Source organism: Ambystoma mexicanum, chromosome 8 (genome assembly GCF_040938575.1).
Source record: "Ambystoma mexicanum isolate Mex_15411 chromosome 8, UKY_AmexF1_1, whole genome shotgun sequence".
NCBI classification, from domain to species: domain Eukaryota; kingdom Metazoa; phylum Chordata; class Amphibia; order Caudata; family Ambystomatidae; genus Ambystoma; species Ambystoma mexicanum.
The window spans coordinates 1,664,868,998-1,664,890,383 of NC_090929.1; the positions used below are offsets into that span (position 1 = coordinate 1,664,868,998).

At 45.7% G+C, this 21,386-nt stretch overlaps 1 protein-coding gene across 3 annotated transcripts in view; it reads left to right on the plus strand.

Annotated features, from left to right (window-relative positions):
- Positions 1 to 21,386, plus strand: part of INPP5F (inositol polyphosphate-5-phosphatase F) — a 2,244,937-nt gene that overhangs the window by 1,232,105 nt on the left and 991,446 nt on the right. For all 3 annotated transcript variants that reach the window (XR_011268751.1, XM_069611942.1, XM_069611943.1), the window contains exon 12: positions 13,298 to 13,375. Coding sequence is in view for 2 of the 3 variants with exons in the window: in XM_069611942.1 (XP_069468043.1) it covers positions 13,298 to 13,375 (78 nt within the window). In the remaining variant the exon portion in view is untranslated. The remainder of the gene's footprint in view (positions 1 to 13,297; positions 13,376 to 21,386) is intronic.

Below are 21,386 nucleotides of genomic sequence, written 5' to 3' on the forward strand. Positions count from 1 at the left end.
GGGCGCTGTGCGCCGATGCAGTCGACTCGATGTCCCTCAAAGGCCTCCGTCTCGAGGATGATGTCATTGAAGGTACATATAGCATGCCCAGCATGCCCATTGGCTTCAGTTCAATTTTTCTGAGTAAGCTTGCGCTACAAGAACTACGGCGTGCTTCAATAGTTTTGTTTGCGAAAATGTCTTCATCTTCGACACCGAGCACCCCAAAGACCGGGTTCAAAATGTGTCGGGACTGTGGTACCAAGATGTGGATAACCGATCTGCATCAAGTATGCTTGTGGTGTCTCGGTGTGGAGCACAAGACCTCGGCCTGTTCGAAATGCCAATCGTTGACTGGAAAAGCTCTGAAGGAGCAAAAGGGGAAATTGGAGGTAGGTAGAAACCCTGTGAAATCCCCATCGACTACCCCATCAAAGAAACCTTCTTTGGACGATGCAAGAGGCTACTTTCCTCAAAGAAAAATGGTGAAAATGTCCAGGTTGAGGAGTGGCTCCCACCACTCGTTGTCATCGTCGAGCAAGTCGAAGAAGAGGCACCATAAGTCGCCTACTTCTGATTATTCATCTGAATCCTCTCATGAGAGAACTATCTCTTGTCCCACAAAGGTCTCCACTCCTGCCGAATGGCTTAGAAATGTTGAAAATATTTGAAAAACAAAAACCTTTGCCAAGCCATGCTCCTACCATGCTTTCTAAAGCCTGTAAGAAAATGGTTCGATCCAAATCCTGCGCGCCCTTGAGCCCAGGGCGAAGGCCAGACCCACATTGAGAGCCGTCGAGGCCTCGATGCAATGAGCAATCATTGAAGGATCCTTCGAGCTGCAAGTCAAAGAAAAAGTCGAGGTTGTCGAAACCATCAACGCCAGCCATGTATTCAATGCCAGCTGCGCCATCGACACCATCAATGCCATTGGAATCTTCGGTGCCATCGAAGTTGAAAACTACTGCATTGAAACAATCGACGACTCCTCGAGCGTCGGGTTCAACATTTTTAACAGATAAAACGTATATACTGTTACGTCCCATCCCCTTTCCTCCATACTACATGGGCGTCCCTCGCTAAGGACGGGAGACAGATCCTTTTTCCCCAGAAAAAACCTACTTCCCTTTAAATTTAGAGGCGCGCCGGGGCACTGCCCTGGGAGCATGCACTCCCCTGGCTCCGCCAACCGGTGCCACACCTCAGACCCCTTTTTCGCGTGGACGGGTACAGGCCTATTTCACCAGCGCTCCCTGGGTATGGCTTCGGCCATGTAATACCACATGCTCTTCCCCAGATACTTTCTTCTTTTTTGAATTTATTTACAGCGCACATAACCCGTAGGTATCTAGGTGCTAGTTTAATTTTATAACGCGCTTGTTTTTTTTTTCATTCAAGCACATATCCAGGTTTTCAAAACCTGTGTTTGCTCAACATGGTTTTGTTTCCAAAGACTGATGCTTTGCCACAGAGCTCCCGTGCCTCAACTTTATCAATCAGGTACTCGGTCCTCTGATGCCACACTCCTCCCCGGTGCATGTCGACTTCAACAGGCTTCAGCAGGTGTCTAGCCTGCGAGGGGCTCTTCCCTACTTCCGATCCCCATTCTCTTTGCCTCTGCTGCCGTGGCCTCGACCACGGCTGGGAGGGTTGTTCTGCGTGCAACGCGCTTCCACCGTGTGCTCTGAAGAACAAGCTAGCGCGGTGGAGGGAGCTCTTCGAGAAGTCTCCTCCAGAGGACTTGAATGACTTCGTCAGACATAAGTGAAGGCCCAAGGTCGGGCCACTCTTTTCCATTACACCTTGCAAGGGCAACTCCTTCCCAAGGAAACGCCTGAGCGGCAGCAACTTTAGGTTCTCGCACCAGCACTGGTACCGAGGCTAGTTGAGCCACCGGCCGCCAGGCCGAGGGGGTCATTAGATCCTTCCGGAGACAGTGCTGAGGTACCGCAAGGTTCTTTTACCGGTTGTACACCTGAGGGGCTACACCCTGCACGCAGCACTACCGGCAATACTGCTGAGGGCAACACGCCTACTAGGCCCCGTCCTGAGGTGCAGGTTAGGTCTCATGCTCCATCGCCAAGAGTCCTAGACAGAGGCCAGGCCCAGCGAGCCAAGTACCACGATTTTGGCACGTGGCACACAGCTCTACAAGATGGCCACCGCACCAGCCAAAATGGCAGTTCGTCCGATACCACCCCTGGGAAAGGAGCAGGTGGGAGAACAAGTTACAAGGTGGGACTGGTGTCAACCAGGTAAGTTGCCTACTGCTTATCCATCTTTGTCGCAGGGAAGGTTTACCTCGTAGCCAGCTAGACAGAGTATGCACCTGCCCCAGCAGTCGCCCGCTACCCCGTCAACATCACCTTCCGCCCCACCGGCCTGTGAGGACATATTATTTGAAAAGTTCCTCACTCTTATGAGATGTCCTCAGATGGGGCCATCCTTCAGGATGTGATCAGGGACATGCTCCCTCCGGCCCCTTCGCCTGCGCCTATAGTCATTACTCCTATGGCTCCAGCGCCGCAGTCCCTGGTGCAGCCCCTGCTACCCGTGCCGGCTCCTTTGATTCTGGCTCCCCTGCCTCCCACAGTTCAGGCGGTTCCACACCAGCCTCTGCTACAGCCTCAAGCTCCGGTCTCCAGACCGCAGCCCTCAGTGCCCAGCACTCCTCCACCCGCTCCGGACCAGCCGGACACCCTGGTGGACATTGACGAGGAAAAAGACTGTCACACCGTCGTCAGCCAAGGCCTTCCGCAAACAACTCACAGGTTTCGCAGAGTTCTTGGTGCTTCCTCAACCCGAGGTTGAACAACAGCAGGCCGGGGTCCTTGATGAGGTCCTCACTCTATGCCCCACGGCTAGAACGGAGATCCCGATGCAGAAGAACGTTGTCGACCTGGCCAAAAAGGGATGGCTCAACCGCTGCTAGGCAAGTAGGAGAAGATCTTGGAGGCGTACGGGAAGACGTTTTATTCCAACGCTTCGCAGCATCTTCGTCAATCCAAAGCAGATGCCCGCTGGCAGCTGTTAACCAGAGGCTTTGGCGGGAAATAGTGGACTTCCTTCCAGAACATCCAGTGCAGAACCAGGCATGTTTCAAGGCGGGACTGGCGGAGGCTCAATTGGTGGCGCAAGACATCATGGAGTCCACCATGGCCAACATCGACACATCTGGCCAGGCCATTTGCATCACAACGGACATGAGAAGGACTGCCTGGCTTCGGACTACTAAATTCAAACCAGACGTCCAGGAGCACATATTCGACCTTCCATTCGAGGGTGGTGACCTCTTTCACTCCCCCCACCGATGAGGAGCTAGATAAAAAGAAAAACAGTTCACAAACTGCGAAGTCTTTATCCTTACGAAGACCAGGCCCAAGGCGTACACCAAGCCGCATCAACGCTCTGTCAAGGAGCGGGCATTCGGCGGGCTCCGGGGCTTCCAAGAACGGAGGTCCAGACAGCTGGACCATTCTGAGTCAGCACTGGAGCAAACCATAAAAGGGGGGAGCAAGGGCTTTTTACAGTCCCCCTGTTAGGCAGAATCCTGTGCAGTGCCCTTAGGGACCAATACACACAATTAAGACAACAGTTGGCAATACAAGTTTTACAAGCCTGTACTACTATGTTAAAGTGGTAGCAGTAGCGTAGCAGCCAGGCTTATCTCAAGAGTATATGAGCAGTAGCAGAGATTACACAAAGGGACCACAATTACTGTGACTCAAGCAAATACTGACTCAAGGTTTCAGGTAAAAAATAGAAGTACATTTATTTTTAAACCGTTTGTTATAAACACAACACTTCTATTAATTCAAAATCACACGTAAAATACACTACAACCAACCAATTCCCTTTGGTACACTCTAACTCAAGGTAAGTACCCTATGTTTTAATGGACCGGTGTGAAACAAAAGGCGTTACCAGGAATACGTATGCGATCACTTTTTGACAGTAATGACAGTTCAGTCTTACTAAAGAAACACGTATGCGCGGCAAGAAATGTTACCGGGGCAAAAACACACTTAGCACCCGAGTTAACCAGAGAGAGTTGAGGGCAAAAATCAGAGGCAATACTTTTGTCAAGGCAGACAGAATCGGAGAAAACTCGTTGACAGAAATTCAAGAGTCAATAGGCCGGAGCCAGTGTCGGGTGGAACCGGGTTCCTGTTGAGGATCACACAGTCGGACAGTTCAAGATTCAACGTTGCCAGGAGTACTTAGATATTGTCAACAGAGTAAGCAAAAGTTATAAGAAGGAGGGAAGACCAGGGGAATCCTTGAGGCGAAGAAAAGGGATTCACCCTAATTCCTCAAGCAGAACACAGTACCTTATTCAATGAAGAACCTGGTGCCACGGCAGTTGTTCCTGGTAGTTTCCTGCAGAGCTACGGTTCCTGGCGCTTCGGTACAAAGGAGGATGTCTGGAGGGGTCTGCACCACACAGGGATGAGGCCGGTAGCAGCGACGGTGAATAAAAGGTGCGCTCTTTAAAAACAGGAGAGGCTCTTCAGATGGCTATCCGGACCACTACAGCAGTGTGCAGCGATTTCGACCAAGAAGAGGATCCTCTGGCTGTGGAAGATGAGCTGGTTATCCCCAAAAGGCTCAAGGGAAGAAGACTCCAGACTGGATCTACTCTGGTCGTCAAAGGGTAGATAGCTCAGGACTGCAGCAGGGCTTCACCGGGACGGGGTAGTTGCAGCAGCCGTCTTCTTCTCTGCTTCCCTTCCAGTGGCGAATCTGACTTCTAGCCCAAGAGACCTGCCTTTTATGCGAAAATCCCCCAGTCACACAGCCTGGCTGTCAATCACGCAGCAGGGGGTTGTCCAGCCAACCACCTCAGCCAGTCATGGCAAAGTGTGACTTGGGTTTCCTAGGATACCCTGTGCAGGGGTGACTTCACCCCTCCCTCACATTCAGCCCACCTGGACACCCAGGCGCCTGGAGGAGGGCTTCTTGGCAGAAGCCCGCCAAAAGACAGTGAACAAAGAAGGCAAACCTGGTTTGCCGCGCAAAGTAAAACACAAGGAGGACTTTAACAAAAAGAAATGTTGAATAAACCTGACGGGAGCCAAAAGAGAAAGTATTTGGTCAAGCAGGTTTAAGTTAGAGGCAAATATAATAGCCTAAAACAATACCACATTTATATAGTTTAATCGCGGTAGGAAAGTTAGGGTAGATGCCACTGCCACCAGCCAAGTCTAAATGTTAAAAGAGCGAAACAATGCTCTAGGAGGTACAGATAAAAAGGGCTAACGGTTAACCCTTTCCAGCACTCCATGTAAGGTGGTGTGTACTGGATCAGTGGTTAATGGTAACTTTACCCTTTTCTGGGGGACGGTAGTCAGCCTCAGAAATGGAGTCGGTGGGAAGTCTGAACGACAACCCTGTGTCACTGCACGGAGGGTGCTGTGTGACACACAAAAGAAAGGGGCTACTGAAGTGGTGTACTCCAGAGTCCACAATCATAATAACAGGTAAAAACACATAGCAAAATACAAGTAAGAGTGGGGGGAAAGCTCACACTCTTACCAAGTGGAAAGAAATAACTCCAGAGATCCAGCAAAGCTGCTGAGGGACTCACTAGGTAAGGGAAATTAGCCATGAAATGAGAATTCTCCCTAACAACCTCCTATTTATGAGGACATTGAGCCATCGGATAACGATGCGCCATTTGGGTTACAGTATGGTGCACCAAATGTCCCTGGTAGCTTTATATCTGAGGAGTCAAGGCTAAAGAATCTTTATGAACACGTAGCAACAGCCAGTGAAGTAGTGGACGCACTTCACCGGAGCTAGAATTTGGTAAACCTTAATCTGATAATGTCTAAGGTTGTAGATTGCTTGGGAATGGTGTAGGCCTACCCTCCCCTTCGAGTAGGGTGATCTGACATCCCTGATGAGGATCAGAAAAAGGATCCCATTTTACCTTTCCACATTGCACTTCAAAAAAGGGTGTCTGCCAATTGGGAGAAGCCGGAGTCAAGTCCAGCAGTAAACAAGAACTTCACAAGAAAATATTGCCCAACTAATTATCAAAACACCCCACGCCAGAAAGTCTGGTGGTGCAATCAGCTACTGCAACTTCAAAACAGGCAGCTTATCCAACCATCCCACCAGATAGGGATGACTAAAGGGTAGATGCATGGGAAAGGAAAGTATTTTCTGCGGGGAGCATGGCTCTTAAGTCAGCCAACTCCATATGTGCCTTAGCAAAGTTTTCATTCACTCTATGGGACTGTATTTCTTTGCGGCTGAGCATATCGCTGAAGGGGAGGAAAGAGACGGTTTCTTGGCTGTTTTTAGAGATGGCAAAGAAGCCATGTACGAGTCTCTTCAGACGGGTCTGGATTCTGCTGACAGTTAACAGTAGTGACAGACGCCTCACTCACGATCTGACAATCAGCGGTCGTTGGTCTCCATCCATCGGAGTCCAAACTACAAATCCATCTTTTTGAGCAGAGGGCAATCAGACTTACGCTGAAGGTCTTTCTGCCCTCTGTACGGGAAAGACAGTCCTGATAATGAAAGACAACACCATGGCCATGTGCTACCTCAACAAGAGAGGAGGTGTAGGGTCACTAGCACTGTGCAGAGAGGCAATGCAGCTCTGGGTCTGGGCAATTCAAGAAGGAATATCCGTATCAGCAGTACACCTAGCTGGGGAAGAGAACATGGCGGCAGACGATCTGAGCAGGTAGAACACAGTCACCCATGAATGGGAACTAGCTGTGGAACCCCTCAAATGGATCTGTTCGCGACCAGTGTCAACCGGAAGTGCGAACTGTACTGCTCCAGGGAATTTCACCCAAGCAGAGCTCTAGGAGACACGTTCGTAGTGAACTGGGAGTTTCCACTCCTGTAAAAGTTTCCTCCAGTCTCTGTCATCCCGCATGAGATCACGAGGTTGAGAAAGTTTGGAAAACACAGGATCCTAATTGCCCCGGATTGTGTCAGGGGCAATTCTGGACATGTCCATCTGCCCTTCAATACGTCTTCCACAAAGAGAGGAACTTCTCTCGCGAGAGGATCGCTGGGTTTTCCATTCAGAGGTCAAGACACTCAACTTTCACACATGGTTTCTGAGAGGCTGAGATACAAGGAATGGGACCTCCCGGATGACGTAATGGAGATTTTGCTTTTGGCCAGAAGGCCAGCAATGAACTCCTTGTACCACTGCCGTCGGAACAAATTCTGCAGCTGGTGCAGACCCTTTACTATGCAAGACACCAGAGGTGTTATCTTTTCTACTGTACCTAACCAATATGGGGCTCCAGGTTGGAACAATTAAAGGCTATTTGGCGGCGCTATCCATCTTTAAGCGTTAGTCTGAAGAAACTTCATATTTTAAAATACCACTAGTGATACAATCTCTGAAGGGACTCATCAATGTGTTCCCTCTATCTCCTTTTCAGGTTCCCGTTTCGGTCCTAAATTTGGTGTTAAAATGTATGATGTGTGCACCATTTGAACCTTTACATTAATTTCCATTAAGGTTACTAACATTCAAGACCATTTTGTTGGTTGCACTAACTCAGCCCGTAGAGTGAGTGAGTTGCAGGCACCATCATCTAAACCACCCTTTACGGTATTCCACAAGGACAAGGTCGTCCTGAGGGTTAAGCCTTCATTTTTGCCTAAGATCAGTTCATATTTTCATGTAGGACAAAAGATTGTGTTACCTACTTTCTACCTGCCCCCTCATCCTGGCATGGAGGAATAGAGGTTGCACAGACTAGATCCGCGTAGAGCTCTAAGCTTCTACATTTCTAGATTGTCCAAACTTCGCCTGGATGATCAACTTTTTATAGGGTATATGTAAAGAAACGCCGGAGGCGGGTGTCTGTACTTACGCTCTCTATATGGTAAAGGAGAGGCACAGAGGACCCCAGCCAAGATTCTCTATTATTGGTACTTGGTCAAGCAATCAAGGCCTAGCTTCTCAGGAGGTGATGCAGGCTGGTTCTTAAGTACAGTGTAGTTCCCAAGCACCCACAAAGGAATGTCCGCACACTGTATCAGTTAAAACACAGTCTTTATATGATTAATATTCAAAGGTATATACAATATCACGATAACTCACTTTGTGCTCTGAAAATCCACAATGGTAAATATATACAGTTCTACAGTGGTACCACAACTATTACTAGATCTCGTTAAAGTGCATCAAATATATGGTCAAAATGTCAGAGAGATCAATAAAGAGGAAACCAGCAGTAGAGAGAGGAAAGAAAGCAAGATACGAACAATTGGCAGCATACTGGTCACTACCGTTAAACACAGCTGTGTGTGGAGATCCCCCCCCCACCTGGGCAACCTGTAGAATAAAGATACAAGCCCAGTCCATATATTGTTCACACTAGACTTCCCAATAGTTCTGCAACCCCGAAGTACCTGGCGTTGTAGCGTTCCTCGTTAGGGAATCGACAGCCCTTCTTGAGTGCCCTCCTTTTAAGGCAGGAATCGCAGCTCGTCGAACGTCCGACAGAGAACAGGGTGAACTATGACGGTGAAGTGGCAGCTTCGTTCCTAGCGGTGCTCGTTGACGGACTAGCGTAAACGTCCTGCAAGGAAGAGGCGTGCGGGGCACCTCGATGTCGATAGTTCTGGACTGCAAAGAGTTTGACAAACTGTGGCCCAGCAAGGGCGTTGAGTCGTCAGCGTCTCTGTGGTCTTTGGGTGGCGGGAAACCCACCGGTGGATGCTCCTCGGTGCGTCGACGGTCAGGCCTTCTCCAGCAGGATACAGCGGCGACTATACAGACGAGAGCATCCTGGCATCAATGAAGTTCTTAGTCAAATGGGAGCACAGCGGCTCCGGTCGGCGACGGCGGTCGTCGACAGTGGCGGACAACAGTCCGGGCGCTTCTCCTTGGGATTCCGCAGCAGTCCCCGTATCGGGTCGGCAGCCTGTCGAAGGTCTGTCTACCAGGGAGCTTTGGCAAAGATCGGCTGGTGCACCATGGTCCCTCGTAGCTCGGGAAGAGGGCGCCTTACCAGGTCCTCTCTGGGTCAGCTCTTGGAGACACAGCAGCTTTCAGATTGTGAAGGAGAGCAACAGCAATTCTTCTCGTTCAGCAGGGCTTCAAGGTTAAGCTTCACTCCAGTTACTCGTCGTAGTGGACCTCAGCTTCTGAACACGATTCCTAGCAGTGAGAGGTCCCCAGATATACTGTTGATCTTCCATTGATTCCGCTGGGTCACACTCAAGGATCCAATCACGACTACGGGCATTCAGGCAGCCAATCAGGCACACAGTGCATTCAGGCCATTCACTTCTCTCCAGACACTCACAACAAGTTATGTGTATTGGGACAAGTACCGAGCCATTCAACACTCCATACTGCATTCATACCGGTTTCGTGCAGGGCTGTCTCGGGCATTGTGTCAACCACCAGATACTAGACACCCATAACATAAAATTGGTATTCGTCACCCACTCCATTCACCCAGGTCCCACCCACAGGCGTACCCACAACATACGGTCGTTGAGAAGGCTCCAGCCAGTCTGGTCGGCACTTCCCCACACTACCATATATGGAACTTCCACCCAACAGCCAGTCAGGGTGAAGGGACAGAGGAAGGGCTTCCCGGGACTTAGGGAAGATCAAGGTAACCGACGATGGAGGTCAAGAGGCCACGGGGGCCATCTTGTCTCCATCAGGAATCTACTGATTCCTATGACCGGGCCTGTGCATCCCAAAATGGAGGATGCTCAGGGCACCAGTCACTTCAGCACGGAGCTGCCAACAGCCCGTACCCTGCTCTGTGGGTCACACACAGTTGCCCAAAAACATACACTAGGGGCACAGGGTTGCACTCCTACCCATGGGTGCCATAAGGGTATCCCACGGGTCTGTTCACCAAACCAAGAGAGAGAGCTGCACCGCCAGGAGTGCCACATGAACTCCTGCGCGGAATACACAACAGAACACATGATCAGAAGCAGTAAAGGACAAGGATACAGAGGCCCTGTCCTTCCGATGCATTTCCAGCATCACAGTATACAAGTCACAAACTGGGTCAGGCGGTAACATACCAGACCTTATGAAGATGTATCATTTTAGCAATTTCCGAATGTACAGGCTGGTGTGCAAAGAGCCGCCAGAAGACTTGAGGGCCCATTACACCATGGCATGTCTACCTCTTCGGCCCTGAAAAGAGGTGTTCCTATTAAAAACAGAAATGAAGCCAATGGGTGCTGCGCATGCTATATATACCTGCTAGATATAGCATGCTAGATCCTCCAGAAGGCTCGAGGGCCCTTTACACCAGGGGCATGTCTACCTCTTCGGCCCTGAAAAGAGGTGTTCCTATTAAAAACATGTGTGAGGCAGCTACGTGGTCTTCAACACACACGTTCACGAAGCATTACTGCCTTGATTCTTCCCTCGGTCAGGATGGAAGCTTTGGAAAAGCTGTCCTCCATTCGGTTCATGGAAACCATTGATAACATTCTTACTCCCTCCACCAAAATAAACACTGCTTTGGGAGTCTTATCAAAGATGAGGAATATGTGGGAGGACACAATCCATTCGAAGAGCAAGTTACTTACCTCGGGTAACGTTCTTTCGAATGGATGTTCCAACCACGTATTCCTCATCTCCCTCCCAGCCTACCACACAGTAGAATTTCCCATGCTATTACAGCTTTCATTCCTTCAAAGCTTAGTAAGGTCAAACCTGTGTTTATGCGGGTAGTTCTACTGAAAGAAAAAACAGAACTGAAGCCAATGGGCGCTGCACATGCTATACATACCTTTGATGACATCATCCTCTAGACGGAGGCCCTCGAGGGACATCGAGTCGACGCACAGCGTCCGCTGCCTAAAAGAAAATGTCCGAAGCAGCTGACGCTGGATATTGAATATCATAGATGAGGAATATGTTACCTGGGGTAAGTAACTTGTTCTTCTATTTTAGTAGCACCGGTGCTGGCGGTGAATGCACAATCGCGCCCGGGAAAAGCAGATTGTGATTGGTCAATCTGTGTTTCCCGGGTTCGAATTCCCAATAGTATTACATTTTTCTCATTCCGATTTGACTTCCGCACATTTTTGTATTCCATACAATCATATCTTGTTAGGGGTCTTATTTATATTATGCTTTCTTTTTTCTCTTTCACTCTCGTTACCTTCTCTAGTTCTATGGCTTTAATTATCACAGTTCGTGTTTGGTGCGGTCGCCGAAACGCCCCTTGGTCCCCAGTGTTTTGTGCAGACTTCCCAGCTCTTGTTGGCATTCACGGCCCGTTCGCGCTCAAACGGCAAATGTGTACCACCTTTTCTCGCCTCTAGACTGCTCTCGCTTATTGTGTCTCCCACAGCCTCGCCTCAGCATGCCAGTCTCGTTTCAGGTGTCTGTAGGAAAAACATTTCTTTCTGTGGTTGCTGCACGTCCCAAGTGCTTTCCACTGCCTCCTGGCGTGTTTGCGGTACCGCCTGCAGTGTTTCTCTTCTACCCTTATGGTGACCAAACCGGTACGTGCTTCCAGGCCTCACAAGCTTTGTGGATGAAGGACACATCCTCTTCCAAGCAGCAGGAGCCTTCGTGACTTGGTTTTCGGTCTTTGAGTTTCCTGCCTACAGGTGCACTTTGAAAACAACTAGAATTCTTATTGAGCTTGGGGCTCCTTTCATTCTGAATTGCTTTTGCCCCTCCTTGTCCCAGTATTTGGGTTATAGTTGTCTGGTGACGCAGATTACTTGAAAAATCACTTTCAACAATACCAAATGATATATCCGTTCTCAATGGTAAATAATTAGAACTGGAAAAGGTTGTCTTGGGTCTTCCACATTTTAGACCAAGTATGGAAGTCTGATCTACAGAGTTTTGGGAAAGGGTTTCTCTAGTTTCCCTAACAGGGTGTAGATGTATGGTAATAGGCCATACGGGTATTGGGTAAAAAGGGGACTGCTTCATGGGCAAATGGGGGATACCATGTCTCATCCAATGAAGCCATGACATCTGCCCGGAGGCTGTCTCCTCCCATGTGATCCTCCCTCATATAACCGCCGCCTGGGTCAGGATCAAGTAGCGGTTGCTGTCCCCCTGGCCACATGTGAGGAGGTTACCGCCAGGGAATCAGTGATGACTCCATTGGATTCATCACATTAAATATGCTAAATATGTCCTGCAGTGTTCAGCTGTCTACTGAGTGTATCTGAGGTTGCTAATTGGGTGTGCCTTTGTTACATACCAGTCTCGGACAGCAGCCTTCAACTGAAGGCCTTATCTAGCACTTGCACTTTTACACATTTATCGTCTAAGATTTTTACAGTGTGCTGTACTTAAGAGCAGCATTTCGGATGTCTTTCTTTTCTCTTTGGAAATGTACCTCTTAATGCGAAAAAAGTGCAAAACTTTTTGTTTATTGTTCTACCTGTAGTTTTACAATTCCTAAACTCTTCATAGTACCTTTGTAAAGTGTATTGTTATCAATTTGAATAGCTAGTGGGTGGGGATGGGGAGTACACTGTGAATCAAGAAAATGAGGGGGTCTGCATAATTGCCAGTACATTGGGTCTTCAACAATGTCAAGCCTGCTTGCATGCAGTACTCACATAGCAATCTACAGAAAAAAGCATCAGAGAAACCAAGGAGTGAGGACGCTCTTCAGTATTACACTTTGACTGATGTCGCCAGACTGGCAGCTGCCCCACCAGTGCATGGTAACCAGTTAGAAGATAGTATGACAGTATTAGAGTGAAAGAGAGGGAAACAAAAAGAGTGTAAGAGAAATAGTGTGTGAAACGAGAGACCACAAAAGATGGCCCAAACAATAGATTCAAAATAGTATTATATAACTTCTAGTCTGAGTCTGCTTCTGTTAATTTGTTTCACTGTACTTCAAAATTGAGGAATGTGTTTTCTGCAGTCATTTGTTAATCTTACTACTTTGTGACAGCAACCCTGCAGTCCTGAGATTTGTTTTGTGGAAATGTTTGACTATACAATGGCTCCCCCACAGAGGCCACATGAAGATATGTATACACGTGTACTGCTGGGAATGATTTCAATGTTCTGATCCTTTGAGCTGAAGTGGGGGAGCTAGATTGGTTTCTCGTAATCATGGACATACATGGAACGCAACATAATGGGTTTAGTGAATCCTCCCAACTACTGGGTCCAAGACTGTTAATTGACTACAGGCGTCTTAAGTGTGTGCTGGGCAATCTTCCCATTATCATAAGATTCTTATGCATTTAGTAAGGTATTTTGGGTTTTTAAAGGGAGTGGGTGTTTCAGCTTCAGGGACATTAAATACAAAATATCTTCACAATTCAAGACTTCAGTTAATGTGTTTTATTCTTGCAGCCGAGGAATGAAGTTTGAAAATGTCCAGACGCTAACAGATGCCATCAGTGACATCATTCAAGACATGAAGTGGGGCTGGTAGGTGCTGCATAGGTTGTCATATTAGCGTTCAGAGCCATTGGCGAATGTCCTCCCCTAAGGCTTCCCTTGTCTAGCTCTTGGATAGTCTGTATATTGTAGTGTTTTTTTTTATTACCCCCATGGTGAGTTAAGAGCTGTGTATAACATTTTAAATGTATTACCCGCTGCCATGGCCAAGATATCAACAGATGACTCAAGGCCATGTGAAAGTTCAATGTCAGTTTTATTTTGTTCACACCAAGTAGGGTTAGATTTGGTTCAATAAGCACCCTGAATCCTCTGTAAAATCTCCTTAGGACTGTGGTTCTGAGTCCTTACCTCTTCCCCCTTGGTTCAAGACTACGGCCTCGACAAAAATGTCACTTGCAATCTCTGGGACTTATTGTCCCACCCACACTTCTTACGTGGCTATCTTTTTCTTGGTTCTGGCGGATGTCACCAATGTCACCCGTTGGTAACTCCCAGACTCTACTACCAGGTACCATCGCCTGGTATCTTGGGTCTTGCCTTGAGTGTTAGGCAATGGCTATCTGGTGGATTCCCAGGTAACTATAACCTTTCGCCTCCGGTTGGGCCAAGCAAATTGTTCTCCCCAACCTGGTTCTTATTCAGGTTCCTCTTCCACCCTATTAGTAATCACTTTAAGTTCTATGGTCTAAATGGGGGTTAAAGCTTCTCGTCCTTCCCCCAACTCTTCTTTCTCTTGTTTTTCTCCTTTCTGCTCTTCCATTTTGTCCCTCCTCTTCTGTTTCGCTTCCTTTTCGCCACTGTTCCGTTTGCTTTTTTCCTATCTCCTCTCTCTCCCCCTGTTCACATCTACATCTCTCAGGTGCACTCTACTCCTCACCTCTGGTCCGGCTCTGAAATCTCGCACCTCCTGGCAGCTGTGCATTTTATATACTGTCTAGCAGGGCATTTAATTTTGAGATCTATGTCTGCTGTATGACCATTTGGGGTGATGGGATAAAACCCGGGCAAACTTCTGTTTCCCTTGATAGTATGTGTTGCTCAGAGGACAACCCCACCTTTGTACATGCCATTATGTTAGAAAGCGACTGGCTTTTCATTCAGCTTCTCGTTACAGTATCTTTTTTGTGATTCTCAGGTCATAATAAAGCGGGTCACCTCCCTACAAATAGGGCTAGTGATAGTATGGGGAACTTGATCCACTCTAACACTTGTGGAACTGCCACCTCCTTGTCGCCGTACGTATTACTTCCTGCAGCCCTGGGAATGACTCTGGTAAGGATTCGGGCTGTCTTAGTCAGGTGTACAATTCTCATCTGTCCGGGCTGTGGGCGAACTATGTATTGGGGACAGGATGATCCCATGATGACACCATGTGTTAACGATGGCATCAAGAACACACCAACTCTCGCATACAGTCCAAGCATTTTTATTGTTTTCGTAATCAAGGGGCTTTCAAAGGGCTGTCACTCTCTATTCCTCCTACCCCTTGATTCTCGCTAGAGAACGGTATCTCTTCCAGGGATCGGAATTAAGATTGGATAAGCAGGAGCTAAAGGCAGATCTTGGGAATCCATCATTTACTGACAAGGAGCTACCATTGGGGAACAAGGATATAGTACACTGCATTGCCACACATCTAACTTTCACATAGGATGCAAACATATAATTTTGGCCATTATTTATGACCCATTATGCTTTAAATGTCATAAATATGCATCCTAAAGGTTTATTTATAGATTATCCTAAAGGCATGGAGTTAACTTAACATAGAGGTGTTTGTTGCCATCATTTGGCCTGGGGAGTGAAAGTCAACTCCTGGTAGCTGTTGGTTTCAAGTTAACCAGGCCCTTCTAGGCTTCAAGCAGCAGCTAAATATTTCTTAGCTACCCTCAATTTCGAACCCTGCCTTACTATCTACCAAACTGTCTGGCTAAGTGTGATGGTCAAAATTCAAACGTCTTAGCTACCTTTAGACTCCCTCAGGGAACAAGCTTGTTGGTCCCTGCTATAGATTCCTCAATGTGATGCAAGTTATCGGTTGTACCTTTCAGACACTCAGGCTCTACTCAATCTAAACCTTTCACACTCTGCTGTTCCTCTTTGTAGGTCTGCCTGTTGCTCTCCCTTGACACCTACTCTCCTTCATCCTACTCCATGCACTGTGTCTCCTTCCTCTACCTGATACTTTCTTCTCTGTCCCTCCGATGCCCTCACCCGAATAACCCACACCCTGCATCCTCTCCTCCCTTTTATCCCCCTCCCCCTTCCATTGGCCCTCTACCTCAGCTGGTTCCTGAGCCAACAGCTGCCTTTCCTTTCCCCAAGGGAGATGTTACAATTAGAGAAACATTCAAAAGGTGTCCTAAGCACTACCCCTTTTGCCTGTCTCCAGCAATGGCAGCCGACAACTGTCAATATCGCATTTTGTGTTGGGGCATCCCAGGTAGTGGAAAATGCAGGCTCAGTGAAAGTCCCACTCGGTGGCCCCCACACAGGTGAGTGAACAGTCAATGTCTTTGAGCAAGCAAGTCCTGCTGGCTCCTCCGTGCTCTGACTTGTGCTGGCATTGTGCTTGTGCGTCTCGTTCTCCCAAGTGGGTGGATCAGTGCAGTTTTTGACACTGTCATGCTGATAGTCATACTGGGGTGGTGCCCCGTAGCGGATTGCTACATTCAGGCTGCCATATGGTTCTCTCTACCTCTTGTTGTTGTCGCTTGGCTTTTTTTTTTTTATATTTTTTTTTTCTCGATTCTATTACAAAGTAACAGAACCTTTACAAAATTGAGATGACAGATAATCATTACAATAAAATTCATACAAAAATGTAAAATCATTATTCAATAAAACTTCATAATAAATATTTCCTGTACCAAAACAAGACAAAGATTAGATTTACAAAATAGAAACAAACATACTCAGGTTTAAAAGAGAAGAAAATACAACATCAATAGTTTCTCTTCGCCTGATTTGGTGAGTTTACCTATACAGTTTGTCAAACATTGGTATTGGCATGATTGTCTAATTCCTTTTCTATCAGTTTGCAAAATCTCGTTAAGGCATAAATGAGAGGTTTTGATTGCCTTGCATCATTTAAGCCCATAGGAATAAAAAACAATCAGTATAATTGATGTTCACAAATTCCATTAGTAAAACAGTTCTTAAAATGAGGACAATATAAAATCAGATGTTTTAATGTTTATATGGTTTCAGTACACGTGGGAAATCTACAATGCTTGTTTTCAATGCTCGTCTTCTGCCCAGCCCAATTCGAAATTCATTCTTTGGTATATAGTAAATTAAATTTAAACCGTAGAAAGGCCTTGCGGGTATAATTACAAGGAAATAGAGTGATATGGTCGTATCTTGGTGTGCGTTTTTTTGTGAATAGATAATACTCTTTGTAGAGTTTGTATGATCCTATTTGATCGATAGTTGTGCACCAGTCAAGTTCAAACAACTTTTTTTTGGCATAAGCAGGTCTAATATAAACGTCATCCACTGTAATGTTGGCATCATTCAGAATAACATGTATTCTTGTCAGATATTGGTCCATGGGGGTCGTTGGCTTTAAGGCAATTGTTTGCTTCATATCCACATATAGGGAATTCGCCCTAGGATAAATTATTTTTGCGAAATTTGTAAGGAGTCGCCATTTCCAGCGAGTGGATAACGCTACTAGGCCTAGCTCATGCCTTAAGACTGTGTTAGGCAGTGACATTGGAAGGGACATTGCGCATTTCAAGGATGTCCCTTGTAATTGATCCAAGATCGCACCCATTTCGCCCAAACATATATCTACTGAATAAAGAATAACACTTTTGATTAAGCGTGAAGTACTCGATGAAAGGAGTTAATGAAAACCTGCAGTATTTCGTGTTTATTATTTTTAACTCTGATGTGAGTGGTCTGATCTTGTTGTTTAATAGGTCAGTCCACACTTCAATGGAGTTTTTCTCGCATAGATAGTACCCTAGGTAAATCGTATCTATATGAGGAGGGATGATAGTTTGCATGATATACCATTGGAATTTTCCAGTTTTCTTATGAACACCAAATTTCATCACTGCTGTTTTGGCAGAATTGGGAGTTAGATTATGTGCTATTGCGAACTCTTCGAATAATCATAGTTTAAATTGGAGGCCTGCAGGAGTAGGATCAAATAGAATGATATCATCTGCAAAGGTGAGCCATTTTAATCGGATAAGCCCGATTTTCACGCAGAACAAGTTTTTCTCGTCCCAGCCTTTGTCGAGGTCTGCCAGGTACAGGTTGAAAAAGGTAGCGGCTAAATTACAGCCTTGCTTTAAGCCTATTTCAGTGCTGATTGGTTTGGTTGTACGGCCTTAAGAAGTGAGTTTGATTGTGTAGGAGGTGTTGGTGTGCAAAGCAATGAACCAATATATTAACACTGGCGGTATTCCCATTTCAGTTAGTTTGACCCATAATAGATTCCGTATCACATTATCGAAAGCTGAAGTCATATCGATGAGGGCAATATAAACTGGATTTGCAGATGTTTGTTTTGCTCCTGCGATAGTAAATGCCATTATCATGGCATTGAGCGAGGTACTCATCCCTTTCCTCAACCCAGTTTGATATTTAGAGTATAACTCATGCATTTCGATATGTTTTTCGAGATCATAGAGAAGAAGAATTGAGAAAAGTTTTGCTTCCGTATCAATCAGGGCGATAGGCTGGTAATTCTGTGGCAAGGAAGGGTCTCCTTTTTTGAATATCGGTATGATATTAGCCAAGAGCCAAGAAGCAGGAATAATTCCCGAGTTGAGAATGGCCTGAAATTTAGTTTTTATAATCGTAGCCCATAAATCCGGATCTGCTTTGTACAGGCAGGGGGGAAAGCCATCTGGACATGCTGATTTAGAATAGTTAAGTTTCGAAATAGCCCACTTAATATCAGCAATGGTCCAATTCAAACGGGGAAGGTCTTGATATAGTAAAGAAGTTGTACGAATATTCAGAAACTGATAAGGGATCCGAAATTTATTTTTGATATAGGTGTACCAAGTAGATTCAGATATGGCATTAGGAGCTGAGAGTGGCACTTGATTATGGTTGGTTTTGATAGTTCGCCAAATGGTTCGTGTGTCGTAGGCTGTTATGGCTCTAATAAGGTTACAGTTAAGTTCATTGTGTCTTATTATTCTTATGTGTTTTATGTTTTGTTTATATGAAGCTATGATTCGATTTCGCTGTATTTGATACGTTTCGCGGGATAAATCATTGTTTTTTTTCAAGTCTCTAAGGGCCTTGTTTTTTTCTCGCTTCTGAGTTTTACAGAGAGGGTCAAATAAATGTCGATGTTTGGCGGCAGTACTTTTTTTTTAACTAAAATGTAATAATGCAACATGAATTATTTCAGCGTAAATTGACTCCATAGCACTATTGGGGGTTTCCTCTGAGATGTGACGATTGGCAATGGCCAGTGTTACATATTGTACAAATTGTTTGCATAGAACTTGACTCCATCTCAGAGAAACCTGCGGGCGATCTATTTCGCACAACATTGTAGAAGGATCAACTGCCAAAATAGGGAAATTAATTTTTAACTTGCCCAGTGTTTGTGCGTGGTCACCATATGACATTGGGGTGATTTTTAGCGGCGCTGATGTTACAAGCAGATTGTGAGTGACGAATATAAAATCAATCGTTGAGAATTTTACGTCTCTTGACCATGTAATCCAGTTGGATTTTTGGTCAGGTGTAATAATGTCCAGGTCCCAATCTTTTAAAAAGTTCCTCCATATGGAGCCTCTGCGCTTTGATAGTATATTACTTTTGGAGCCTCTAAGCTCATTGTTAGTCCTACAATCACAATTAAAATCGCCTCCTAGTTTTATTTCAATATTTTGGTATTCGCGAGTTACAAATTCTAGGCAATTCTCAACCAAGTTAATCACCTCATCAATTGGAGTGTGCGCCAGATTCCAATAAATTGTTATTACAATTAGGTGGCGATACTTATAGATATTTGTCTTTAACAATATCAGGAGCAAATTGTTGGCCTTCCAAACAATATTGGAACTAAACATTAGGGCATTATCTTCTGCTATCAAGATGCCTCCAGAGGGGCGACCAGCAGAAGATCGTGTGGCCGGTAAGCAGTGCGTTGTATAGTCAGGTAACGAAAAAGCAATGGTTTTCATGGTTTCTTGTATCATTAATATTGATGGACAGTTATCACAATCTATCGTTGAGTGCCATTTCATAAGATTGTGATAGCCGCATGAATTCCAAGATAGAAAAGTTGAGTTTTTGTGGGCAGCTACGATGTAGTATATGGTTCCTTGGATTTGAAAAGGGAGTTGAGCATTGGGGCTAGCCACGGGAGATCATGAGAAATGCCCGCTTTATTTAATAGTTCGTTGATGGTTGCATTTGGATCCTCATTAGTTTTAGGTAGCAGAGCAGATCGTGATTCAGGAATAGAAGCCTGGGGTCATTTATACTCAATGAATTTCATTGCTTCTTGTTAATTTTCCATTGTGCTTAGGACAAGGCCTTCTTCTTTTATACCTTCCCTATTGAACCATATGTATTTCATGACAGCTTCAGAGGACAAGTAACACACTGCATGGTAGTTGTTTTCTGTAGATAATGATACTCTCAGGATATCCTCTGATTTAAACATCCGTAATTGAGGGATTCGACTGAAGAGTATTAGAAGAAAAGCATGATTAATGCGATTCATCCCAAGTAATTTGCGCTTTTCCTTCGAACCCTATTAGATGGTGTTTTTCCGTGGTGATGTGATGGATCTTATCAGGGGGTCGATCGAACGATTTTGTATGAGGGTCAGAGGTGTTATCAGGAGGGGGGACATGATTGTTCGAACTGATCGGGTTTGGACTTGATGGTTCATTGTCCAGGCTGGCTTTGCTGGATCTCTCGTAAAGTTCTTTCCTCAGAATGTCTAAAATATCGTGATGAGTTAGCATTGTGGGGGTTTGAGCTTCTAAGATAGATCTATGTAGTGCAGGGCCATGCTCCAATGTGCAATTGTGATCAGAGGATGATGGTGCACTAGGCAGGTTCTGATTAGTTGTAGGGAAGGAAAGGGATTCTGGGAGTGATAGTGTTGTAAGAGATGTTACTTTACCTCGTTGGTTAACTACTATCTCTGGTCGGGTTATACTAGGAGAGTCCGTTTTATCAGTATTGATAGTAGGACAGATAGATTCAATTAAGGACTTGGTAGCAGAGGATGATATACATTAGTAGTACTCGGGTCCGAATTTTTCAGATGTAAAGATGGTAGTTGTAACACTGGCAATACTGCTGCAGGTGGATTGATGTCCCGTCCATTTGCTACTGTCATAGGTCCAATGATATTAGGGAGGTCTATAATTCGAGTAGAAATTGGAACAGAGTTAGGAACGTTTGCGCAGGCTTCGCTATAGGTTTTGGTCATTGTACTGGTGGGAGGATCTAAGGGCAGAGTATCATCATGACGGGTAGTGCAGATTCTGCCACATATTGGAAAGTAATTGATCAAATTCGATTTAACTCCCGTCAATTGTGTCGGAGCCTGCTCGTTCTGGGACTCCAAGCACATGGATACGTTTTTTGTTATCACATTATCACATTGTCTTATTTCTTCGTTTAGTTGTTATTGGCACATTGTTGGTCTCTTTAAGGGTGCTTCTTTGTTGTCAAAGTTGACAGATATGATTTCCTTGGGAGAGTTTGCATTAACAAACGAGCTAGGCATTTTTGGGGTATTTGTTGCTTTGCTGGGCGGTTTCGAATTAGGTTTTGTGGGCAGAATTAAAGCTTCTTGGCTTTCTTTTGAAAGTTGTTGAAGATCAATGTGGTCTTCATCTGTTGTTGCTTCAGTAGTAATGGGTAATGACTGATTAGTTGGGTCGATTTGGGTACTGGAACCTTTGGTCAGGGCGTCTTTTCTTCTTTTAGCATACCTTTTAACAGCTCTTTGATGAAGTTTTTTAGCTCTCTGAGACATAAAGCCAGTAGTCCTCTCTATTGAAGGATGTTCTCGAGGGTCCGGCTGCATGTGTTC